This window comes from Podarcis liolepis, assembly GCF_965112155.1.
Source record: "Podarcis liolepis genome assembly, chromosome: 2".
In the NCBI taxonomy this organism is placed as follows: domain Eukaryota; kingdom Metazoa; phylum Chordata; class Lepidosauria; order Squamata; family Lacertidae; genus Podarcis; species Podarcis liolepis.
In genome coordinates this window covers 28,038,204-28,061,920 of record NC_139555.1, presented here as the reverse complement: position 1 = coordinate 28,061,920, position 23,717 = coordinate 28,038,204, and the positions used below count along the sequence as shown (strand labels likewise).

At 44.8% G+C, this 23,717-nt stretch overlaps 1 protein-coding gene across 2 annotated transcripts; it reads right to left on the bottom strand.

Annotated features, from left to right (window-relative positions):
• Positions 1–11,977: 11,977 nt before the first annotated feature.
• On the bottom strand, positions 11,978–18,491 carry RPL38 (ribosomal protein L38). 2 transcript variants are annotated; one of them, XM_083490624.1, is made up of 5 exons: positions 18,385–18,491; positions 18,154–18,181; positions 16,946–17,006; positions 13,120–13,242; positions 11,978–12,056 (listed from the first exon to the last, which is right to left on the bottom strand). In XM_083490624.1, exons 2-5 carry the CDS (start codon positions 18,154–18,156, stop codon positions 12,031–12,033), a joined length of 213 nt encoding a protein of 70 aa, XP_083346750.1. In that variant the 5' UTR covers positions 18,157–18,181; positions 18,385–18,491; the 3' UTR covers positions 11,978–12,030. The 2 variants fall into 2 exon arrangements, with proteins under 2 accessions (XP_083346750.1, XP_083346751.1); XM_083490625.1 differs by having other exon boundaries at positions 18,329–18,444.
• Positions 18,492–23,717: the final 5,226 nt, after the last annotated feature.

The window sequence follows — 23,717 nt, the reverse complement described above, 5'->3', positions numbered from 1 at the left end:
CGCGTTTCCGTTAAGGAACTTCTTTGCTGGAAACGCTTCCGCAGACAGCCACTGTCGGACTCTACTAGTGACTAGAGCAGACATGTCTGAGGAGCTCCGTCACACACGGAGGTTTGTGGGGTCGCACAAACTCTGAGGGAGCACGTTTTCACGCACAAGCAGCTAATCAAACCCTCACAGCAGTCCGACAGTCTTTGTACGCTGCCTGTGCAAGAGAAGGCATCATGAGCGAACCAACCGGAACCGGAGGAGCAGGGGCTGGAGCTGGTCCAAGCTTGGAAGATAGATACCGAGCGTTGGAGGTTCAACTGGCCCTGCTGACGGCGAGGCTGGAGGAGAGAAGGGCTCAGGATGCAGACAAGAAGGGGAGAGCCACTCAATTCCCCAGAAAGGTACCAGGATTGGTGCAGAAATTTGGGGGGGACCCCAAGGACTACCATGCTTTTAGGACAGAGATGCAATATGCCCTTAATGTGCAGTTCGATGAGTTCCCTGATGAGGAATCGCGAGTTGCTTTTGTAATTGGGCATCTTGAGAAAGGGGCTAGAGACTGGGTTCGACCCCTAATGGCAACGCACAATGACATACTAAAGGACACAATGAAGTTCTTTCGTGCAATGGATATCATGTTTTCCAGCGATATTGAGGAAGGGGTGGTGCGCAGACAGCTAATGGCTTGTAAGCAGGGGAGTCGATCTGTCCGTGAATATTGGACTGAGTTTACCATGCTGATTCACAGACTGAGTTGGGATTTATCGGCGGCACCCGTTCAAATGCTATTTGAAGAAGGTCTTTCTTCGGGGGTGAAAGACGAGCTGGCACGGAGCCCCAGGGCGGAGTCTATGGATCAGCTGACCAAATCTGCGCTGACCATAGGAGCTCGGCAGGAGGCAAGAGCCTTGGAGAGGCGGGAAGGGAGAGGGGAACGTTGGAAGGAGTTCCGCATTCCAGACATTCCTGAGCCAGCTTTCCCGCCGGCAGAGCCGATGGAAATCGGAACAGCGCGCGCGCGCGCATTTTCAAAAACCAGCGAGGGAGCTAAGAAGGAGGGAAAGGGCCCCCGGAAATGCTATCTCTGCCAACAGCCAGGCCACTTTGCCAGAGTCTGCCCCCAGAGGAAGGAATGGCAAGGGATGGTGGGAGCTGTTGAGGGGGGAGAAGAAGGGAGAGCGGAGCAGGTAAAAGCCAACGCCTGGTTGCCACAATTGGGGCACTGCAGCCAGGCCAAAGAGCAGTGAAAGTGCCCGTGCCAGAAGCTCCTCGACCTGCTCTAGTGATTGAAGTGTCGCTAGAGCTGCAGAATGGGCACCCCCTAAAAATAAAGGCGCTATTGGACTCAGGCAGCTCCTGCAATTTTATGAGCAAGGAGTTTGCTGCTGAACACCAGATACAGACCATCCCTTTAAGCAACCCCCTGCAGGTGACCACGATTGATGGCAGGGAGTTGTTGGGAGGAGGAGTCCGCTTGCAGACTGTCCCAATGATAATGAGGGTGGCAAGGCACACAGAACTGATAGCGTTTAATGTGGCCACCCTGGGAGGCGCTCCCATTATTTTGGGAATGAGCTGGCTAGCTCTACATGATCCGCTGGTTGGCTGGCATCAAAGAGTGGTGTCCTTTGGTTCAGCACATTGCCTAGAACACTGCAAAGGGGAGAAGGGTTCAGCAGGGGCCCAAGCCACCCTAGCAGGGACTGAAGTAATGGGGAAGGTGAAGGTACCACCACAGTATGCAGATCTCAGCGACGTGTTCAGCGAGAAGGAAGCTGACCAACTACCACCTCATAGACCCTTTGATTGTCAGATCAATTTACTCCCTGGAGCACAGCTTCCCGTGGGCAAGTTGTATGCCATGTCAGACAGGGAAATGCAGGAGTTGCGAGGGTTCATTGACAAAAACCTGAAGAGAGGCTTCATCAGAGAGTCCAAAGCAGCAGGGGGGAGCCCAGTGTTCTTTGTGGACAAAAAAAATGCGGACAAGCCGAGACTTGTATGTGATTTTAGGCGGCTGAATGCAGTGACTGAACCGGTGGCGTTCCCTATGCCCAGAATTGATGATATTTTGACCAGGGTGAGGAAGGGAAAGATTTTCACAAAGCTGGATCTAAGGGGGGCGTACAACCTGATACGCATAAGGAAAGGGGATGAATGGAAAACCACCATGTTTACCCCTTTGGGGGCGTTTGAATACCTCGTTATGCCATTTGGATTACAAGCAGGCTCCGCGTGTTTTCAATCTTTTATGAACCACGTGCTGGGCCCTTTGCTCTACAAGAATTGCGTTGCCTTTCTAGATGATGTGTTGGTGTATTCTGAGAATGAGGAGCAACATGTGAGAGACGTCAGAGAAGTGTTGAGCAGACTGCAAGCCAACAGGCTGTGGGTCAAACTGGAGAAGTGTCGGTTCCATACCAAGGAGGTGGAATTCCTGGGGTACCGCCTGTCAGACAAGGGATTGGCCATGGATCCCGGCAAGGTACAGGCAGTGCTGGAATGGAAAACACCCAAAACCAAGAAGGATGTGCAGAGGTTCCTAGGGTTTGGAAACTTTTATCGTAAGTTCATCCGCAACTTCGCCCATCTGACGGCGCCCATCACTGACTGTCTCAGCAGTAAAAAGAAGTTTGTATGGACGGCGGAGGCGGAGCGAGCGTTTGAGGAACTGAAAAGGGCCTTCGCCTCTGAAGAACAACTTCTGCATGTGGATTTACGAAAGAAGCTAAGGGTTGAAACAGACGCATCTGACAGAGCCATAGGGGCGGTGCTTCTTCTGCAGCCGGGGAAGGAGGAGTCAGAGTGGCGTCCGTGTGCCTTCTTCTCGCGGAAGCTGAACAAATCCGAGAGGAACTACACGGTGTACGACCGAGAACTGCTTGCTATTCATGAGGCGTTCCGGAGATGGAGGCATCTGCTAGTTGGTGCACAACATAAAGTGCAAGTGTGCACGGACCATAAAAATCTAGAGTACTGGAGAACGGCGCGAGTGCTCAACCAAAGGCAGTTGAGATGGGCCCAAGAGTTCTCCAAATTTAACTTTGAGATTTGTTATGTGCCAGGCCCAGAGAATGTTAGGGCGGACGCTCTCTCACGCAAACCTGAATATTTGGAGGGGGAGGGAGCACCCGAAGAAACCCATATCATTCCAGAGGACCGCTGGGTGTGTGGGGCGACTTTGGTGGGGCAAAGGGAATTGGTAGAGGGTACGGTGCAGGATGCATACGCCCAGGGGAAACTCAGGGATCTCAGAGGGGAGGAAGACAAATCCGGTGGTTTTGAGGAGAGAAATGGGGCATTGTATTATAAGGGAGCGTTATATATCCCTGAAGGGGAATTGAGGGAGAAAGTACTCAAGCAGCTGCACGATAGCCCCACAGCAGGGCACTTTGGGCAACACAAAACCATGTGGCTGGTTACCAGGGAATTTTGGTGGCCCAAGGTCAGGGAAGATGTGCGGGAGTATGTGAGAGGGTGTGAACAATGCCAAAGAGCCAAGGGGGAGAGGCAGGCGCCGGCTGGTTTATTAGAACCACAGCCCACACCTGAGAGACCGTGGGAAGCAGTGGCAATAGATTTCATGACTGATCTGCCAAGGTCTAGAGGGAAAACAGCCATCATGGTTGTAGTAGACCTGTTAACTAAAATGGCCCACTTCATAGCCTGCTCACATGCGGTTACAGCAGAAGAAACCGCCAAATTGTTTGTAGAGAATGTGTTTAGGTTGCATGGCGCCCCCTTGAGGGTGGTTTCAGACCGAGGGAAACAATTTACTTCCAGGTTCTGGAGGAAGCTCATGAGCTTACTGCATGTAGAGGTTAATTTCTCGACGGCCCGTCATCCTGAAACCAACGGGCAGGCGGAAAGAGCAAATGGGGTTCTCCAACAATATTTGAGGTGTTATGTTAATGACAGAGAGAATGATTGGGTGGAGAAGCTGGCGTTGGCAGAATTTGCCTACAACAATGCAGAGAACGTGTCCACGGGGATGAGCCCCTTTTTGGCTAATCACGGGTGCCATCCCAGAGCCTTCCCAGGGGGGGAGGGGGAGAACTGGAGCGTTCCAGCTGCAGAACAGTTCGTGGAAGAAATGGAAGCGATCCATCGCCAGCTCCAACTCAACTTAAACAGGGCTAAGGAGGAATATAAGAGGCAGGCAGACAAAAACAGAAGGGAAGGTGAAAGCATCAGGGTGGGGGACCAGGTGTGGCTGTCAACCCAAGGGTTGCCATTCAAAGGAGGTTGTAAGAAATTAAGACCCAAAAGGCTGGGTCCGTTTGAAGTCATACAGCAGGTCAATCCAGTGGCTTTCAGGCTCCGGTTACCGAACCACATGAAGCTGCACCCAGTTTTTCACAGGTCGTTGCTGTCACCGTATAGAGGAGACAGTGAGGGGAGGGTCACTAGGGGACCAGCAATGGAGGAGAAGGAACACAGCTACCATGTAGCGGAGATCCTCGATTCCAGGTGGAAGGGAGATCAGGTAGAGTATTTGGTAATGTGGGAAGGGGAACCGGAGTCGGAAAACACCTGGGTTAGGGCAGAGGATGTCAATGACGAGGTTTTAATAGAGACTTTTCATCAGAGGTTCCCACGTAAACCTCAGCCTGTAGCGAGGTTCCGAAGGGAATACTTTGCCACCACCGACGAGGAAGAGGAGTTGGAGGGGTTCCCAGATTTTGAAGAGGAGGAGGATTCAGCTGGCCAGGACGACGATCGATGGAGAGAATTGTTCGAGACGTCAGAAGATGAGGAAGATTCGTTTCGGGGTTTTAGCCCTTCACCTCCCAGGGGGGAGGAATTGGGAGGGGGTGAGGGGGGCCCTGGAGGGGAGGTGGATGTCAGGGAACTGCCATCAGAGCATCAGGTGGTGGAGGGACTCAGGCAGGATGAAAGAGACTCAACTGCTGAAGCAGGGACCAGCAGGGGGAGGAGTGGGTCTCTGAGGGAATGCGAGCAGGAGGGAGGGCTCAGGGAGGCTTCCAGCGAGAACAGTGGGGAGGTATCGGAGTCTCCCATAGGGAGACCCACACCTCGCAGGAAACTGTCACGCCGTGAGTCCAGGAGACGCGTTTCCGTTAAGGAACTTCTTTGCTGGAAACGCTTCCGCAGACAGCCACTGTCGGACTCTACTAGTGACTAGAGCAGACATGTCTGAGGAGCTCCGTCACACACGGAGGTTTGTGGGGTCGCACAAACTCTGAGGGAGCACGTTTTCACGCACAAGCAGCTAATCAAACCCTCACAATAACCAACACAACTTTTCATCTATTGTCTCACACTACAGTTCCCATAATCCCATGATACAGGTTCTGCTAGCAACAGCTGATGGGAGTTGTAGTCCAAAACCAGCTGGAGACCCAAGTTGGGGAAACACTGAACTAGACGATCCTTCTGGTCCTATTCAAAATAAAAAAATTCCTTCCAGTAGCACCTTAAAGACCAACTAAGTTAGTTCTTGGTATGAGCTTTCGTGTGCATGCACACTTCTTCAGATACACACTTAGTTGGTCTTTAAGGTGCTACTGGAAGGAATTTTTTTATTTTGACTATGGCAGACCAACACGGCTACCTATCTGTCTTCTGGTCCTATGTGGTTCTATGATATAAATCAAACATTCTTCTTAACATACAGCACCATCTAAAGGCACGATTTTGAATAGCATTCACTGTGAGTTTACAGTACTGTATTTAATATTGCAACTTGGTTCTTCGTGCAATCAATAGAGTCCCCATCTGCCTTCTGTTCAAATAATCATTAGTGACTAATTTGAATGCCTTGAGAAAGTATTGGCTGAAGCCACAGACAAGTAGCTGCCATTTTGGGAAAGCTGCTATACGCTTCCAGTGAGTAAATATTTGGTGGGGAATTTCCACAAGAAGCTTAAAAATAGGTGACTCCAGATAAAATACTTGCTAACCACCATCTACAGACCAGCAGCTTTTACAACCTCAGAGGCTCCAGAGATATTGAAGCAGTTAATTAATTCTTACACAACAAAAAACCGGCCATCAATATATATACACCTTTGTTACTGTTGTTGTTGTTTAGTCGTTTAGTCGTGTCCGACTCTCCGTGACCCCATGGACCAGAGCACGCCAGGCACTCCACTGCCTCCCGCAGTTTGGTCAGACTCACATTTGTAGCTTGGAGGACACAGTCCAACCATCTCGTCCTCTGTCGTCCCCTTCTCCATGTGCCCTCAATCTTTCCCAACATCAGGGTCTTTTCCAGGGAGTCTTCTCTTCTCATGAGGTGGCCAAAGTATTGGAGCCTCAGCTTCAGGATCTGTCCTTCCAGTGAGCACTCAGGGCTGATTTCCTTCAGAATGGATATGTTTGATCTTCTTGCAGTCCACGGGACTCTCAAGAGTCTCCTCCAGCACCATAATTCAAAAGCATCAATTCTTCGGCGATCAGCCTTCTTTATGGTCCAGCTCTCACTTCCATACATCACTACCGGGAAAACCATAGCTTTAACTATACGGACCTTTGTTGGTAAGGTGATGTCTCTGCTTTTTAAGATGCTGTCTAGGTTTGCCATCGCCTTTCTCCCAAGGAGCAGGCATCTTTTAATTTCGTGACTGCTGTCACCATCTGCAGTGATTTGTTACTAGCAAATCTATTTGATATACAGGTAATGAGAGAGGAATGGAATAAAGAATTAGATATCTCAGTTTCAACCACACAGTGGGAAACTGTTTTAAGTGTCATAACATAGGTGTTTCAGGACCTTAAATTGAAGCTTAAACAAACAAACAAAAAAAAATAATTAGAATATACTAGACCCCATTATGTTTGTTTAAAAAAGGCTATCTAAGGTATCTAACTGTTGGAGATGCAATAGGGATAGTACTTCTCTAAAATGTATGTTTTTCATTGTCCTATATTGAAAGTTTTTTGGCAGAAGGTAACTGAAACTATCAACAGAACTGTATGGAACAAGCTTACATTTACAGAGCAAAATATCCTTTTGAATTATATACCCAGCATATGAAATCTTACAAAAGGACAATATGAGTGGACTCCCCATGCCCTTACCACAGCAAAAAGACTGATACTGATGAATTGGAAAAATAAAAACTCGCAACATGTGAACAACATGCATATAAACGCAGACTTACCATGGACAAATTCAATGATATTTGGAATCCATTCTTACAAATACTGTAACAGGTTAAGATCTGGTGAAGTACAATACAGTGGTACCTTGGGTTACAGACGCTTCAGGTTACAGACTCTGCTAACCCAGAAATAGTACCTCGGGTTAAGAACTTTACCTCAGGATGAGAACAGAAATCATGCGGCAGCAGGAGATCCCATTAGCTTAAGTCGTACCTCAGGTTAAGAACAGTTTCAGGTTAAGAATGGACCTCCAGAATGAATTAAGTTCTTAACCCGAGGTACCACTGTAACAACTTTGTATAGTATGGTTTTGGGTTTTCCCCTCCCCCCTTTATTTTCCCTTCTACGTGGGTGCTGTTTCTCTTTTTCCTTTTCTGTCTTTTCTTTACGTCTCACCGTGTTTAGTGCACATATAATTATGTACTTTTAAACTTTCAATAAAGATGTCTGGAAAAAATAAAAATAAAAATGAGTGACTCGCTCTGTGCTATTTCAGAAACAGCAACTTTCACACCTCAGCCACATGGTCCCATCACTCTCCAACCACAGACGTTTCCTGGCTGGCAGCTATTGCACGTAACATTTTACGCCGGATGGAGGATTTGCCAAATAAGGGAGAAAAACGGTGAGTGCAATTGGAAATGACCAATACAAAAACTTTTAAGTTGCACACATATATTTGTGGGTAAGAGGAATAAAAAGGGTTGAATACTAGGCTTATTCTATACAGTGGTACCTTGGTTCTCAAACGTCTTGGTACTCAAACAACTTGGAACTCAAACACTGCAAACCCGAAAGCAAGTGTTCTGGTTTGTGAACATTTTTCAGAAGCTGAACGTGCTCAGTTTTGAGTGTTATGCTTCCGATTTGAGTGCCACACTTCCATTTTGAGTATTACACTGAGGTCTGTCTGTTTTTGCTATTTATTTTGTTTTTGTTTTTGCTCTTTTTTTTGTTTGTTTTTGTGACTGTGTGGAACCCAGTTCAGCTACTGATTGATTGATTGATTGTGTGACTGCAGTACATTGTTTATTGCTTTCATTTTATGGATCAATGGTCTCGTTAGATAGTAAAATTCATGTTAAATTGCTATTTTAGGGGTTGTTTTTAAAAGTCTGGAACGGATTAATCCATTTTGCATTACTTTCTATGGGAAAGCGAGCCTTGGTTTTAGAACACTTTGGTTTTGGAACAGACGTCCAGAATGGATTAAGTTTGAGGTACCACTGTACATGGAACCAAGGTACCACTGTACATGGAATCTTATCAGATTCTACAACCTCTACTGTAACAAGCAAAATCCTAACTTTCTTCAAATACCTTGGAGCATAACATGGTTTTTATGTGATGCTTCTTAAATTGACACTTAGAGCCTTCCTTGATCAATAGTTTTAACAAATGTCCTTAAATTCTATTGTTATCTCTTATTCAGAGCTGTAAATGAGGTATTTTCTTTTGCTTCTCAGTAAATCTAATAATTTGTTTAACACAATTTTTGGAAGGAAGAATTCCTTTAAAAAAATGCTTTATTGGTTTAAAAAAAATAACAAAACAAAAGACCAAATCAAACAATATATAGCAATCAACAAAAGGCAATTCAGAAGAGTTTGGATTTGATATCCCTCCTTTCACTCCCTTTAAGGAGTCTCAAAGCGGCTAACATTCTCCTTTCCCTTCCTCCCCCACAACAAATACTCTGTGAGGTGAGTGGGGCTGAGAGACTTCACAGAAGTGTGACTGGCCCAAGGTCACCCAGCAGCTGCATGTGGAGGAGCGGAGACACGAACCCGGTTTCCCAGATTACGAGACTACTGCTCTTAACCACTACACCACACTGGCTCAATTCAAAATTAACACTCATTAAGTACCAAAAAGAGACACAAAATTAAGTCCATCCGTCGCTAATTCTAATATGACTTCTGGTCTCCCCACTGTTCCTAAGTTTCCTTTCACTGCTCATTTAATTTTATCTCTCCTAAATTCTCTATCATTTCAAATCTATAACAATCTCTTATTTCATGCAGAAAATCAATCCAAGCCTGCCAAAGAACTGGTAATATTACAATGTTCTTTTAAATAATCTCTTTTTAATAATCTCTTTTAAAATAAAAAATTAAATAAATATTCCACTCTCTGTTGAATATTTGATCTGTAGGGTCTTGGAATTTTGCTCTTAATCTTGCTAGTTCAGCATATTCTAACATCTAGTTTTGTGGGCGCGGAGTTCCTTTTCCATATTTTAGCAATTACTACCCTAGCTGCTACTGTCGCATACATGAATATTTTCCTTAATCTTTTTGGGATTTCATTATTCATTATGCCTAGTAGGAAGCCTTCAGGCTTCTTTGGGAAGGAGTATTTAAACATTTTTTTTTAAAGTTCATTGTAAGTTATTTCACAAAAATCCCTAATTTTTTAACAGTTCCACCACATATGGATCATGGTGCCTTCCGCCTTCCCAACAGATGTTTGATTTAGCTTTATACATTTTAACGAGTTTTACAGATGTTAAATACCATCTGTAAAGCATCTTCATGCAGTTCTCCTTCAAATCGTAGCAAGCTGTAAATTTAAGGTTCTCCCTCTACAGCCTCTCCCATGATTCCATCTGGATGTTGTAGCCAAAGTCTCTAGTCCATTGCACCATAACAGATTTCACTTCTTCCTCCTTGACCTCCCAGTCAAGAAGTTTATACATATGAGTGTTTTATTTGTATTGTCTTTTTCTAATCTTTGAGAGTTCCCTGGAGAATCCTGTTTATCCTTTCGAAATGTTTCATTTAGCTGAAAATACTGCAACCAGTCAGTCAGATGTGTCCTAATTTCTTCAAAAAATTTTTAGTGTTGTTTTCTTTTTCTTCCAATAGATCTTTATAAACTGCCCAATTACTTCTCATTTTTTTCCCTTGGCTGAGAACGTTTCCCTGCCCCTGCCATACCCATCACTCACCCTCCTTTTTGCCTTCTAGAGATTTTACCTTGTTGGAGCGAGGCCTTAAACTGTGCTGAGGCATCTTGCTTGCATGGATGAAGCACGGTGTAGCCTGACCAAAGCATTTTGCCCCTGGCATGCAGCCCCCCCCCCCGCCATTACCCATGAGGAAATGTATCTCCTGGAGTGAATAGGGTTCCCCACTAGCAATGACTCAGAACACACACCTGGTAAACAGAGATCTGGCATCAAATTGCACATCCGGAGTGTTGCTGGAAATGGTTTTTTTTATATGCTCTGGAGCACCGATGTGCTTATCTATTAACAACTTCTAGGGTTAACTAGGTCTTTCAAAATGAGCTCTCAGGCATTCTTGGATAAATCCAGTCTTAAAACAGGCCTGTTCTGTTTCCCAGCTGCAGATGAGACAGAAACCAAAACTCTACTGCAAGTTGTATTTGGCACTATGCAACATCTGAGTTTTGACCTCTAAGTCCTTAAACTGCTCAGGACTGCCTTTCCCCATATGAAGCAGCCCGGGAACTGAGGTCATCCTCCGAGGCCCTTCTTCTTGTACCTCCTCCATGAGAGGTTGGGAGGGTGGCAGCCTGAGACGGGGCCTTTTCTGCAGTGGCTCCCGTTTTGTGGAATGCTCTCCCCAGGGTTCCACTGGAGCCTTCGTTATATATTTTTAGGTACCAAGGAAAAACATTTCTTTTCAAACAGGCCCTTAGCTAATTGACATCTAATGCCATTTGAAAGGCGTTGTTATATTTGGTTGTGGTTGTTCTTATTTTTACTAAGTATGTTGTGGTTTTCCCATTTTAGTTTTATGTTGTGTACCTCCCTGATATTTACAGATGAGGGGAGGTATACAAACCAACCAGTCACTGTTAGCCCTCTGGATGTCATGCAATCTTCCCCATGCTATGCCCTTCATTTTTGCCTGGATGGAGAATAGAAAGGAGCGTACAAGTGTATGCAGAAACTAGGCTACTGTACAGAAGTAAAATTTACTTGTTGCTCTGCTACTTTTGTCTCTGTTCCCAGGTGCAACAGATATGTGGCCCGAAAGGGGCTTGCAAGAGAACTGGAGCCAATGAAATTAGCGTTTAAAACTCTTTTAAAAAAACAAAAACCAGCCACATCAACCTTAGTGTGGTCTTAGTAACACTTTATACTTTCTGGCCATTTAGAATGAGCCATGCTAGAGTTTAATGTTTTCCTCCCTGGTAGATTGCAAGTCTCTTTAGATAGCAGACGCCACCGAAATAGAGTGTGATATCAGAATCAGTATGTGATGCCAAGGATCACATGCTACTTATTCCAGCAGAATCTACATAGGATGCCTCTATTCCATATGCTTGATAAAACATGTCAACCGCATTAGAGTGTTTCTTCAACTCTGTCGCTGTAATGAGAGCAGCAGGGTCAGATTGTACATGGAACAGTCCCAATTAACCCAACTCCCAAGTTAGCAATGAACATTCTCTCTTCCTCCATTAAGCTTATGGATTTCACACTGGAGATTCTGCAAATGTCCTGGGGCCTGTTTTGTGAAACATATTGAATTTGGGTGCTAGTTCTTGTGTTTTTCTGCAGATCTTTAAACTCTGGAATTTTAAAGAGCAGTGCATCAAGTTTATCAGCTTGTTAAATCTTCAAACTGTTGGCCATATATTCTACTGGTATCCAGAATAGCTATTAGTGATTACTGAAAGCACCCCATTATTTTTTTGGATTCAATTGGAGATTGATGAAGAGGCGACCAGCAAGCTGACTGAAGATCACAACACCTCCTCTCTCGAGAAGAGCACACAGTCCCTGCAGAAGACAGGTAGCTGCTCCCCTCTAAGGAACAATGCTGCTTAAACAGTAGCCTGCCCATGCTTCCCTTTGGAAAAAAAGAGGACACCAAGAAGAAAGAACAGTTCAGTCCTTTATTACAATCCACGGCCAAGATTTCAAGCATGACTGGTTCATTTCAGCTCTTTCACAGCCAAACCTAAAGAGAAGGGAGAAAAAGAGGCTGAGAAACTGAAGAGACAGATTCTGATCTCATTACTTCTGCTCATCAGGCTGGCAAACCCTCAGAGGTTTTCATCTATATCCCAGATACAAGCTGGCGAAGCTTATTAGCAGGTCTGAGCGTGCAAAGAAGCATGACTTTCAGGCTTGTGAACCAGGTGACCTGAACACTCACAGGGCTTTTCATACGTGAACTGCTACTGTGGCTTAGTATGAAATGTCACTGAATATCCAAAGTGTCTTTACTCTGTCCAGTAGTTTTCCTTGTAAGCCAGTGACATTTAGACAAGTCTTTAAAAGCCAACCTTATTAGGCCAACACTTCCTGCTGAATGCACGACTGAGGGAATGGTGTTCCCTTTTCTGTACTTTGAATTCCTGCCCCCAACTGATGCAACTCTTGAATCCGTGTCTATCAAACACTTCAAACTACAGCTTGTTTTTACATGTACAAGAATGCGGCACAAAGAAAAATGTGGATTTGTTAACCACAAAGCGTAGCTATTCAGGGCACAACTGAAACAGAATTAGTAATGATTCAACCCTCCTCTCACACCAGGCTAGGGGGAAAGGGGTTTGAATATGTTACTTTACCTAGCTGTACCAGAATTTTCCAAATGGGTGCAAGTGCCACCACCGGGTTTCACATTGGTGGTACCCATAACACTACAAAACAGGGTTCTTGAGACAGGGAGGGGCTGAGCTGGACCAGGCCCCATGCTGCGGTTTGAAGTTCTGACTATTGGGACTTCAAAGCACAGCATCACCTGACATCATAGTGACTAACAGGTGGGCAGCCCTACTCTGTTAGATTTGTCCCATCAGGGTTGGAGATCTCTATCTTGCTGGTCAGAAAAGGTTCCTGACCCCTGCTTTACAGGATACCATCACATACATGGTTGCTTTCAAAGGGGGATCTTCTTATATAATACACATGAGAATACCCACCACTTTCTGTTACTATCAGGAAGCACCAGGTGCTACTCTGCCACCACCCAAGTCTTCTCCCATGACTAACAATCTCCTGCATGGTTCAATTACCTGGTGGAAGAGACTGCTTCAGTTTTTCAGCCTTTTCCTTGTCTGTGATGACCAGCGTATACAGATACCGGCTGCAACGGACCTTGAACTTCACATTATCTTTGTTCTTCTTGATCTTGACGGCTACAATGTAAGATCACTGAAGTTAGCAACATACCCTCAATATATTAAGCAATAGGCTGTCCAGAATCAGAGACTAGTACGATACACTCTCCTTTAAAGACAAACAATTTGATTAAATCCTGCTTTATCCCATAATGAGTACAAGCGAGTGACATCAGTGCCATTTTGCCATTTATTTTGTTCCTATGCATGTAGTCTCCCGCCACGACAATGCCCCTCACTATATTAATATTGAAACGAACTTGTTTATCAGGGGAAAGCTTTTCTAAAAAGACACATACATAAAAAATACACAAAAGCTAACCAAATTCCAGACTGGTGCTATTATTTGATCCATTAAGTTTTGACTTAATGATAATAATTATGAATGTTCACAGACTTATGCAGCTTTGCTTTGTTATTTCTGCTCTCCAAATCTATTACAAAGAAGTAGGTAAAATAAAAAATTCCTTCCAGTAGCACCTTAAAGACCAACTAAGTTAGTTCTTGGTATGAGCTTTCGTGTGCATGCACACTTCTTCAGATACACTGTGTATCTGAAGAAGTGTGCATGCACACGAAAGCTCATACCAAGAACTAACTTAGTTGGTCTTTAAGGTGCTACTGGAAGGAATTTTTTATTTTGACTATGGCAGACCAACACGGCTACCTATCTACTAAAGAAGTAGGTAGCAAGACCAGTGTGAGTAATTGTATAAAGGTGCATAGTTGGACATAATGTGAATTTAAGTTTCTTTCTAGAAATGATCTTCATGGAACATTTATAATCAGATTTCGGTGTCCTGAGCGGCTCTTTGGGTACATAAAGTTGTATGGGTTTGAATGCATCACTTCAAAAGATACTAACTAAAACTATCTTGCAAATTGGCTAGGGTGTCAAGTTTCATTAAACTTCCAAAAGCATAAACTGCTTATAATTCTCACATATCTTTCACAAGCAATGATATCTATCTACCTGACTCTTATGCACTGACACCAGAGGGGTTATTTTCAATTCCATGCCATATATAAAGCCCACCTGAACAGCGAAAAATCCAATTTACATTAATTTCAGAAGTGTGAAAACTGAAGCACATTCATAGTTAATTAGGCACTTGTACAACCTTCTTGCTTTGCTTGCAATTCAAGTAATTGTTAAGTGCTGCTTTTAAAACCAGAGGTTACACACACTTTAGAAAATTGTGTTGTTCTTTAAGCTTGACATGAAAGTCTTTTTGATGCTATTTAGCAAAGAACTACTAAGCATTAGTTTAACAGAATACAAAGCAATGTGCTATGCCATCAGAATGGAACACTTTTGCATACATTACTCCTGATTTTTTTTACGCAAGATGAACAGTTAAAAACTCAGTTCTGCGCAAACTATATATATTATCAGGCCACATGATTTCAGAGCCAGCATTAGGAGAAATACAGAGAATCCATAATAGCTACAATAATTTAGAACTTCAATTATCTACTACTGGGGAAAACTTCACAGCTTAAAGGCTCTAGTTTGGATAAACTAGCTAGCATAACAATAGAAGTGTCTGCTGAATCAGGCGAATAGCCCATCTACTCCAGCATCCTGATCTTACAATGCCAACCAGAAGCCTATGGGAGGCCCTCAAGAAGAACCTGGGGACAATAGCATTTCCCTACTTGTGATTCTGAGCAACTGGTATTCAGAGGCATACTGCCTCCAACAGGGGAGAAAGGCTACAGCAATCATGGCTAGTTGCCATTGATAAACCTCCACAAATTTGTCCAATTTCTTTTGAGGCCATCAAAGTTGGTGGCCATCACTATCAAATTCCATAGTTTAACTATGCTCTGTGTGAAGAAGTAGTTTTGTTTGCCTGTCCTGAATCTTCAAATGTTCTGCCTCGTTGGATGTTCTAGGATTATTAGAGAAGAAAAACTTTTTTTCTATGTGCATTAACAACTTGGAATTTAACTTCCCTTGCTTCAGTTAGTCATGTAGCAGTTAATCCAGACTGTAATAATTCATGGGTACAAATGGGTAAAATAAAAACAATTTATATTGTAAGCTGTTTGTAAGAGTTTGTTTTAAGAAACTCAAAATATTGCTAGTATAAAGGCACTTCAACTACCATTGGCTTCACCACAAATATCACTGGGATTTTTTAAAATGCAAAAATGTTACAATTATGATGTTATAGAAAAGTTTGTTGTTTAAAAACACCTTGGTTTCTCTTCTTCAAAAAAACTGTGCACCTCGTATTCACCATAACCCAAATCCTGCTAACACCTCCAAGTCTGGGGAGTTAGGGGAGCCATGTCAAAACAATCTGCTTTTATGGAACAGATACGCCCTCATTCATATTACCAATCATTTTACATTTTAAAAAGTTCAAAGTTATGCTCTATTTTAGGTATTGAATTAGAACTTGAATTATTCTATCCAGAAAGCGCATTCACGACATGACATGACAATAGATTACAATAGATTAAAATGTTTGACTTGGTCAGATTTATGTTACTTTTCTCCCACCCTCATAATTGCACATAGTAATATTATGAGTCTGTCTGGTACAGTGGTACCTCGGGTTACAGACGCTTCAGGTTACAGACTCCGCTAACCCTGAAATAGTACCTCGGATTAAGAACTTTGCTTCAGGATGAGAACGGAAATCGCGTGGCGGCAGCGTTGGAGGCCCCATTAGTTAAAGTGGTACCTCAGGTTAAGAACAGACCTCCAGAACGAATTAAGTTCTTAACCTGAGATACCACTGTATTTTGATTTGCAGTGCAGCTTACTGGAAGAGGACAAGTTGCAAATGCACCAGTGACAGCACCAGACTTGGTCCACCGGTGTGTTTGTACCATGCAGATATCACCTCTTCTGGCAAGCTGTAGTGCAGCTGGTAAGCCAGCCTGCTGCTGGGACGCTCCCTATATTCTTTTCTCTTTGTATATGTGGTACACCCATACTGGGAAATTCTAGGTATATTAGCTGCAGGGTTTAGATGACCCTTGAATTTTAAAGTCCTTTTCTAGTAATGGATATGAGTGAGCAGGATGGTGGACTTGGAGAAGTCTTGTGGAATGCTCCCCCCAGGGAAGTTTGCCTGGTGCCTTCATTATACACTTTTAGGCACCAGGCAAAAATGCTCCTCTTTAACCAGGCCTTTGGTTGATTGTCATCCAATGCCCCTTTAAAATGTGTTGGGGGGTTATTGGGCTGTTTGTGTTTCACTTTTGATTATGTATTTTGCTTTTATGTTGTAATTTTATCCTGTGAAACACCCTGAGACCTATGGATATAGGTCAGTATGCTATTATTATTATTATTATTATTAATTGCAACCCTCCGCTATGCTTGGCATAAAAACCAAACAGCTGCCAGTGGAGAGAACCTTCCTTCTCCATGCCCAACATAGAAAGGGGTGGGAGACTCCCTTTTCTACTAGTCCAACAAGATAGCACTATTTCTTGCAGGCTAGTAACTTTAATCGTTAATCCTCTGTACCATTTCCAAGTCTTGGGCAAGAACAGTATCTTTGCCCAAGACTTGGAAATGGTAGGAAGTAAAGGGCAGAATGCACAGTGCTGCCACTTCATAATAAATAATGCAACTCCAAGTAATTTGTGCTACATTTTTAGCACCAGCCAAAATAAAGAAGGAATCTAGACAGGAAAACCCTCCAGGAAAAGATCAAGAAATAGGGACAAAACAGTTAAGTCATAAACAGCTACTTACATTTTGCATCCTTCCTTCTGGCTGTCAATAGAAAATCTTTGATCTCTTCGATTTTGCGAGGCTGTAATTAAGTAAATACAACGTTAAATATGAGCTGGATGCCTCGCACAAATATACGGTATCTTCAATTCTTAGTTCCGCAGCCTAGATACCTTTTCCTTTGGCACTTAAACCCATCTCAAACAAATACCCACAATAGCTTGCAAGCGTGCAGAATTTGATGAACTGCAAACACAATTTTTTTTCTTTTCAAGAGCCTTCCCGATTTCAAGCCTGCAGAAGAACTGGGGAGGAGTAAGGCTCCCTAAAAAGACATCTTCAGAGACCTGCTGGTGGGCACCTGGCTGGCCACTGCTAGGAATAAGAAGCTGGGCTAGAGGCACTCTTGGTTTCATTCAAAAGGGCTCCAAAGCCCTTTGAAGAGGACACTATCTAAAGGCCAGGCTCTATGTTTAGAGAATGGAAGTGAGAGCTGGACCATAAAGAAGGCTGATCGCCGAAGAATTGATGCTTTTGAATTATGGTGCTGGAGGACTCTTGAGAGTCCCATGGACTGCAAGAAGATCAAATCTATCCATTCTTATGGAAATCAGCCCTGAGTGCTCACTGGAAGGACAGATCGTGAAGCTGAGGCTCCAATACTTTGGCTACCTCATGAGAAGAAAAGACCCTGATGTTGGGAAAGATTGAGGGCACAAGGATAAGGGGACGACAGAGGACAAGATGGTTGGACAGTGTTCTCGAAGCTACCAACATAAGTTTGACCAAACTGCGGGAGACAGTGGAAGACAGGAGTGCCTGGCGTGCTCTGGTCCATGGGGTCACGAAGAGTCGGACACAACTAAACAACAACAATGTTTAGGGAAGTTTTTAGTGACTGATGTTTTAATGTATTTTTAATATTTTGTTGGAAGCCGCCCAGAGCAGCCAGATGGGCTGGGTATAAATAACAAATTACTGTATTAATTATTATTATTCAAAAAGGGCAACAGCAAACATGTCCAGCTACCGGGACACGTATACTGTGTCCCCTCTTCCGTATGAATGATAGTCATGCTTGCTGCAAAACACACGTGTCCCCCCAACCCTATTAAACAGAGAAGTCTCTCTACAACCGGCTGCCTTCCCTACTTCTAAGACCTCCGCCCGAATCGTGAGGGAAATAGACGGGGGGGGGAGGAGAGAGACGCTTCTCCCGCTTCACTCACCATGGCGACGGCTTCTGGCGAGGGTTACCTGCAAGAAAGAAATCAAAATGGCAGAAGAGGCTACTCGGACGCTGCGCGCTAAACAGTCTTGGCCGCCGGATCTCTGCTAGGCCCTCCCCCAATTCCCCCGCCGCCAGGCCCTCAAGACCCCCGCGCCCCATCACCACCCTCTTACCGGCTCCCCAAATCTAGCTTTACCGCGGATGGCGCCGGATCTCAAACGCCTCTTACCGAGATGCTGAACTTCGCGGCCGCAGCACCCGAGAAAGAAAAGAGCAAGCACTTCCGCATCCGGGTAATTGAACCCAGCTTACGTGAGGTGGGTGGGCTGGGCTACGGAAACAGAAGAGGGTCAGAATTCTTAAAGAAGGGCAAAGCTGGCTCAGACCGCGATGGGGGTTTTTTTTTAGAATGGGAGTCCTGAGGATTCCAATGGCAACAGCGATCTTATTCCACCGGCAACCACGGTTCTTTGGATCGATGGGGTGTTTGGTTATCTGCCGCTTATTTCACAGCAGCAGGGCAGCTCTTAGGGCGCTGTTTGGCAGCCCTCTGCATCCCAAACAATTGGCTTTTCTCCACCCAATTAGCCGAGCAGAGGGGGAGGCATCCAAAGTGAGCCCCCATGAGCTCCAGCTGTTTGGAGTCTAGCAACACCTGGAGGGCCAGAGGTTCCCCACCCGTGACCTGCATGGTTGGGGTGATGCTGGAACCAGGAACTTGCCAGTTCACATTTTTAGGCTATGCACACACACACCTGTTTGCTCAACCTCCAGGGAAGCAGTGTGCACACGACATTAGCCACAATCCACACCTATCCTGTTGTTTCTTCTTGTTCCTTGTCAAATACTTCGTGTTTTTAATGTATTTTACCTTCAAGCCCGCTTTTGGTCCAAATTGAGAGTAAGAACAACCTAGATGCATTTTAAGCCGGTAATGTGCACATAGCTTTAACTAAGAAATCATGCCAGCTTTCCCTTAAATAGGTCCTAATCATTGGGAAAACTTATTTAGGGCAATATGCATGGTCTGTCGTCCTCTCTCCCTTCAGTACTCATAAACTTGTAAAGCAGGTGGTGCTGAAAGAACCAAAGCCAAAACCATAATCACCCAGGGAGGATTTGAACCCATGGCCCATCACACTAGCCACTACAACACCTTAGCTCTCAACAATAGCTGTGTTTCGAGTGACCCATAATGATAATAATAACTTTTATTTGTATCCCGCCCTCCCCGGCCAAAGTCAGGCTCAGAGCAGCTAACATCATATAAATCGGACAATATGCATAGTACAATATACAAATAAAACAACGTTCAACATTCATTAAAATAATATACCATAGAATATTAAATATCAGCATTTCAAGATTAAACAGAAATCCATTCTTAACAGTTAATGGGACACCTCAAAAAGTTGCATCCAGACAGTACAGCAGGGACCCAGGTGGAGATTGTGGTGGTGATGGGGTACTTCATTTATGCAGCAGAGCAGAAAGAGGAGTGCAACTGATGTGTAGCCCTATTCCATTTTAGAAGTGTATGTAATAACACAAGCAAGGCACAAGAGGGCAGTTCGATTACAATTTTTAAATAAACTGGGAAAATTAAAAAGCAAACAAACACACCCAGCAGTGAAAGTAATCATACCTGTAGAGTAGTTTGCCCTGTCTGCACAGAAAACGGTTCATTCTGTTAGTTGCCTATTAGGAACATAAGAAGTTGCCTTGTACCTTGTCAGATGCTTAAGTCACCCACCTCAGTTTTGTAAACACTGGTAGGGCAGTGGCTCTCTGTCAGGAATCCCTAGCATCTCTCCCTATCTGGAGATGCCAGGAATTTAATGTGCGACTTCTTGCATGCAGAGCACAGCTATGGCCCTCTCTCTCATTAGGTATCAGGAACATTCTGTGTCCACAAATGGACTGGGGCATAGCTGGTGTTTTATGGAATGAAAGCCGCAAACCTATTATGCAGGGGTAAACCTCATTGAACTTGAGCTAGTGCACTGTAAAATCATTTGCAAAAGACACTGAGAGACATATGCTACATATACATGACAGCTTACTCTGGCTCCTGTGCACTCCCACCACCGGTGTTTGAAGCCAGGTATGTGTGACATTATGGGATGCGGGTGGCGCTGTGGGTTAAACCACAGAGCCTAGGACTTGCTGATCAGAAGGTTGGCGGTTTGAATCCCCGCAATGGGGTGAGCTCCCGTTGCTCGGTCCCTGCTCCTGCCAACCTAGCAGTTCAAAAGCATGTCAAAGTGCAAGTAGATAAATAGGTACTGCTCCAGCGGGAAGGTAAACGGCATTTCCGTGCGCTGCTTTGGTTAGCCAGAAGCGGCTTAGTCATGGTGGCCACATGTATGCCGGCTCCCTCGGCCAATAAAGCGAGATGAGCACTGCAACCCCAGAGTCGGCCACGACTGGACCTAATGGTCAGGGATCCCTTTACCTTTACCTTTACATGTGGCATTAGTCACCATCTGTAGGCACACCGTAACTTCTTGAGAATGTGACTTGGATGTTTGCAGCAGGGAGGAAATGACCTTATGTTTCAGACTGCTTATGTGTACGCAACCATAGACATAACGTTGGTGTTAGACAGTCCTTCCTTGGCAACTCTCTGGCTATGATACGGTCTCAGTAGGTTCACTGGTACAAACAATTATCTGCTTGAAAGAGAAAATGGTTCCAATTTATTGCAACAGGAGAAGCAGGAACTGCTAGAACTCAGGATCCAACATACACAAACCAACACACAATCCTATCTGTGGTCCAACCACAGCTCCTTTTCCCTTATGGGGTATCCAAGGGCCCATATAAAGTCCTTAAGTAGGTACATTATTGGAAGGAGAAAATAACAGAGGCCAACCAGAGAATATTGAGAAGCAAGGCAGCTGGTAAGCCTGATCTTTATTAACTGTTGCAACAGGGTGCTCACTGCCACAGAGGGAGGAGAGGAACCCAGAACAATGGTGTACAAGCTCTTATATAGACTTTTGAAATTGCCCACCCTGTAGCTCAAACCACCCCCCAAAACATCATACATACATCACAGAAAGAAGCGGTCTCCAGCAGAAATCCTGTCTGCCAGGATACTTGATAATGGTCACTGATTGCATTACCTGGGCAGCCTGGCCATTCTTTTGCGATGCTAAATTAATTCCTCAATCCAGGTCACAGACTCACCCTATTCATACACATGTATGCCCTTAAGACAGTAAGCAAAAAACAAGGGAGAGGCTTCCCCATTTCCTTCCTCCTTGCAGAGAAATATTTGAGGTCACTGGCAGAGTCAAGATGACTTCAGGATTGTTCTCCTGTACTGTTTCAGACACATGTATTGTTTGCCTTGTAAATTTATGAATTCTTATTTTATATTTGGACCTTAGAATTCTTATAACATTGGTCTTGGGAAACGGGAGAGGGCGGAGCTGGGAATGGGACTCACTGGCATCATGGGGACCAAAAATCAAATCAAATCTGGGGTCATTCCTGAAAGCTGTTCTTGGCAAAGCAATGTAGAAATACTGTCTATGCTGTGATTATACAGGCTCAAAAGCAGCTTGTGCCCATATAAACAGCTGCACAGCATCTCACCCATGACAATCTGCATAGCTTCTTCCAAAGGAGGAGTGGTAAAATGTATGTGCAGTGCTCTTTGGCTGCATAAAAGCGAGCAATTATTATAATAACTTATTTGTACCCCACTGTAATGAGTATGGGTTGCTCGTGCGTAAGTTGCCGCCTCTCCTGGCTATGTTGCCTGGTTAAACCTTTCTGTCTGGACAGCCCTTCACTTTGTGGCTGCCTCAGTCGCTAGCAGAATCCGCCAGTGGGCGTTTCTTAAACCTTTTCCAACATAAAGGTTGTTTGACGCCAAGTCTCCTCCTACTCTCTCTGCGTGGAAGTCTTCTGCGCAGGGTGGGCGTGGGTAGCGGAGGACCCGGGCTCTCCCCGCTGGTGTCCGGCGAAGAGTCCTGGAGCCCTCTCGCCAATTCCCCCATCTGCCCCCCTTTATCCCTGGTGTTGCGCTGATTTGCTTCCCCATCTGTTGAGCTGCCTCTCTCCCTGCTGGGCCCTTCTCCAGCATCATTTGAGAGCCTTCCCTCCGCCTCTAGCTCCGATGTCAGTTCCCTGACACCCACCCATCTGGCTGGGCCTCCCCAGACATTCTGGGTGGCTTCCAACAAAGATTAAAAATACATTAAAGTGTCACAACAAAGATTAAAAATACATTAAAGTGTCACACATTAAAAACTTCCCTGAACAGGGCTGCCTTCAGATGTCTTCTAAATGTTAGGTAGTTGTTTATCCACAGGGCGGGCGCCACTACCGAGAAGGCCCTCTGCCTGGTTCCCTGTAGCTTTGCTTCTCGCAATGAGGGAACCACCAGAAGGCCCTCGGCGCTGGACCTCAGTGTCCGGGCAGAACGATGGGGGTGGAGATGCTTCAGTTATACTGGGCCAAGGCTGTTTAGGGCTTTAAAGGTCAACACCAACACTTTGAATTGTGCTCGGAAACGTACTGGGAGCCAATGTAGGTCTTTCAAGACCGGTGTAATAGTTCAGTAGTAGTTCAACAACCTAATGCTTAATCAGAAATGGAGGAAGCCCGGAAAGGGGGGGGGGGAGAGGTGCAAAGCTTCAAAAGGGCTTTGTGCTACAATGACCGGACATTTTTTCACTTTTGCTGTGTGCTACACATGTTGATCTCATTGATTCCCATGTCTGCTGTTTGGACCAGTAGGAACCAACATGGGCATTATTATAGTTTCTGTGTGGGTATCAAGTACCACCTGAAAATAAGTGCAGCTACAAGTGGGCTAGAAAGCCTGTGGCCCTCCAGATGTTGTTGGACTCCAACTCCCATCAGCCTCAGTCAGTATAGCCAATGGCTAGGGATCATGGGAGTTGGAGTCCAACAGTGTCTGACGTGCTGCAGGTTCCTCACCTCTGTGCAAGAAGCGCCTGTTTTGTGCAATTGGAGCACATGAATTTTGACCTAGAGGGTATCAGAGGCAGGAGGCACGCCATCACTTGCAACCTTTAAAGTGGAGATTAATCTTCTTTTCGAAAATACTAATCTTAATGGGATCTAAATGGGAACTGTTCCACCAAGTTCTGAATAGGGGACAGCAAAGATATCTCTTGTCTCCCAAGACTCCAAAGCTCTGAACCACCCATGCCATATCTGCCGTGAGAAAGGAAATGAGGACATTTCCGCGCATCTAGGGAAATGATTTTGGAGCAGGGAAGCATCCATCTTCGGTCTAAAAGAGAGATGGCATCTCCCAATCTATCAAAAATGTGACGGAGAAAGGGAACATTAGCTACAGAGAAGTGTACCAGCCCTTCAGAGAGTAAGGGACAAGGGGGCAGCCTATCGGCTTGTATATATCTCGCATTCTGCGGCGGGAGAGAGGAAATCGATAGAGCTGTCAGGCCATTAATGCATTCAGTATTGCAAACTCTCCAATCATGGCAATCGCCAGATGGATGTTTCAAATTAAAAAGAGAGAGAGAGAGAGAGAGAAGGGGAGATAAGCATCTGACATGC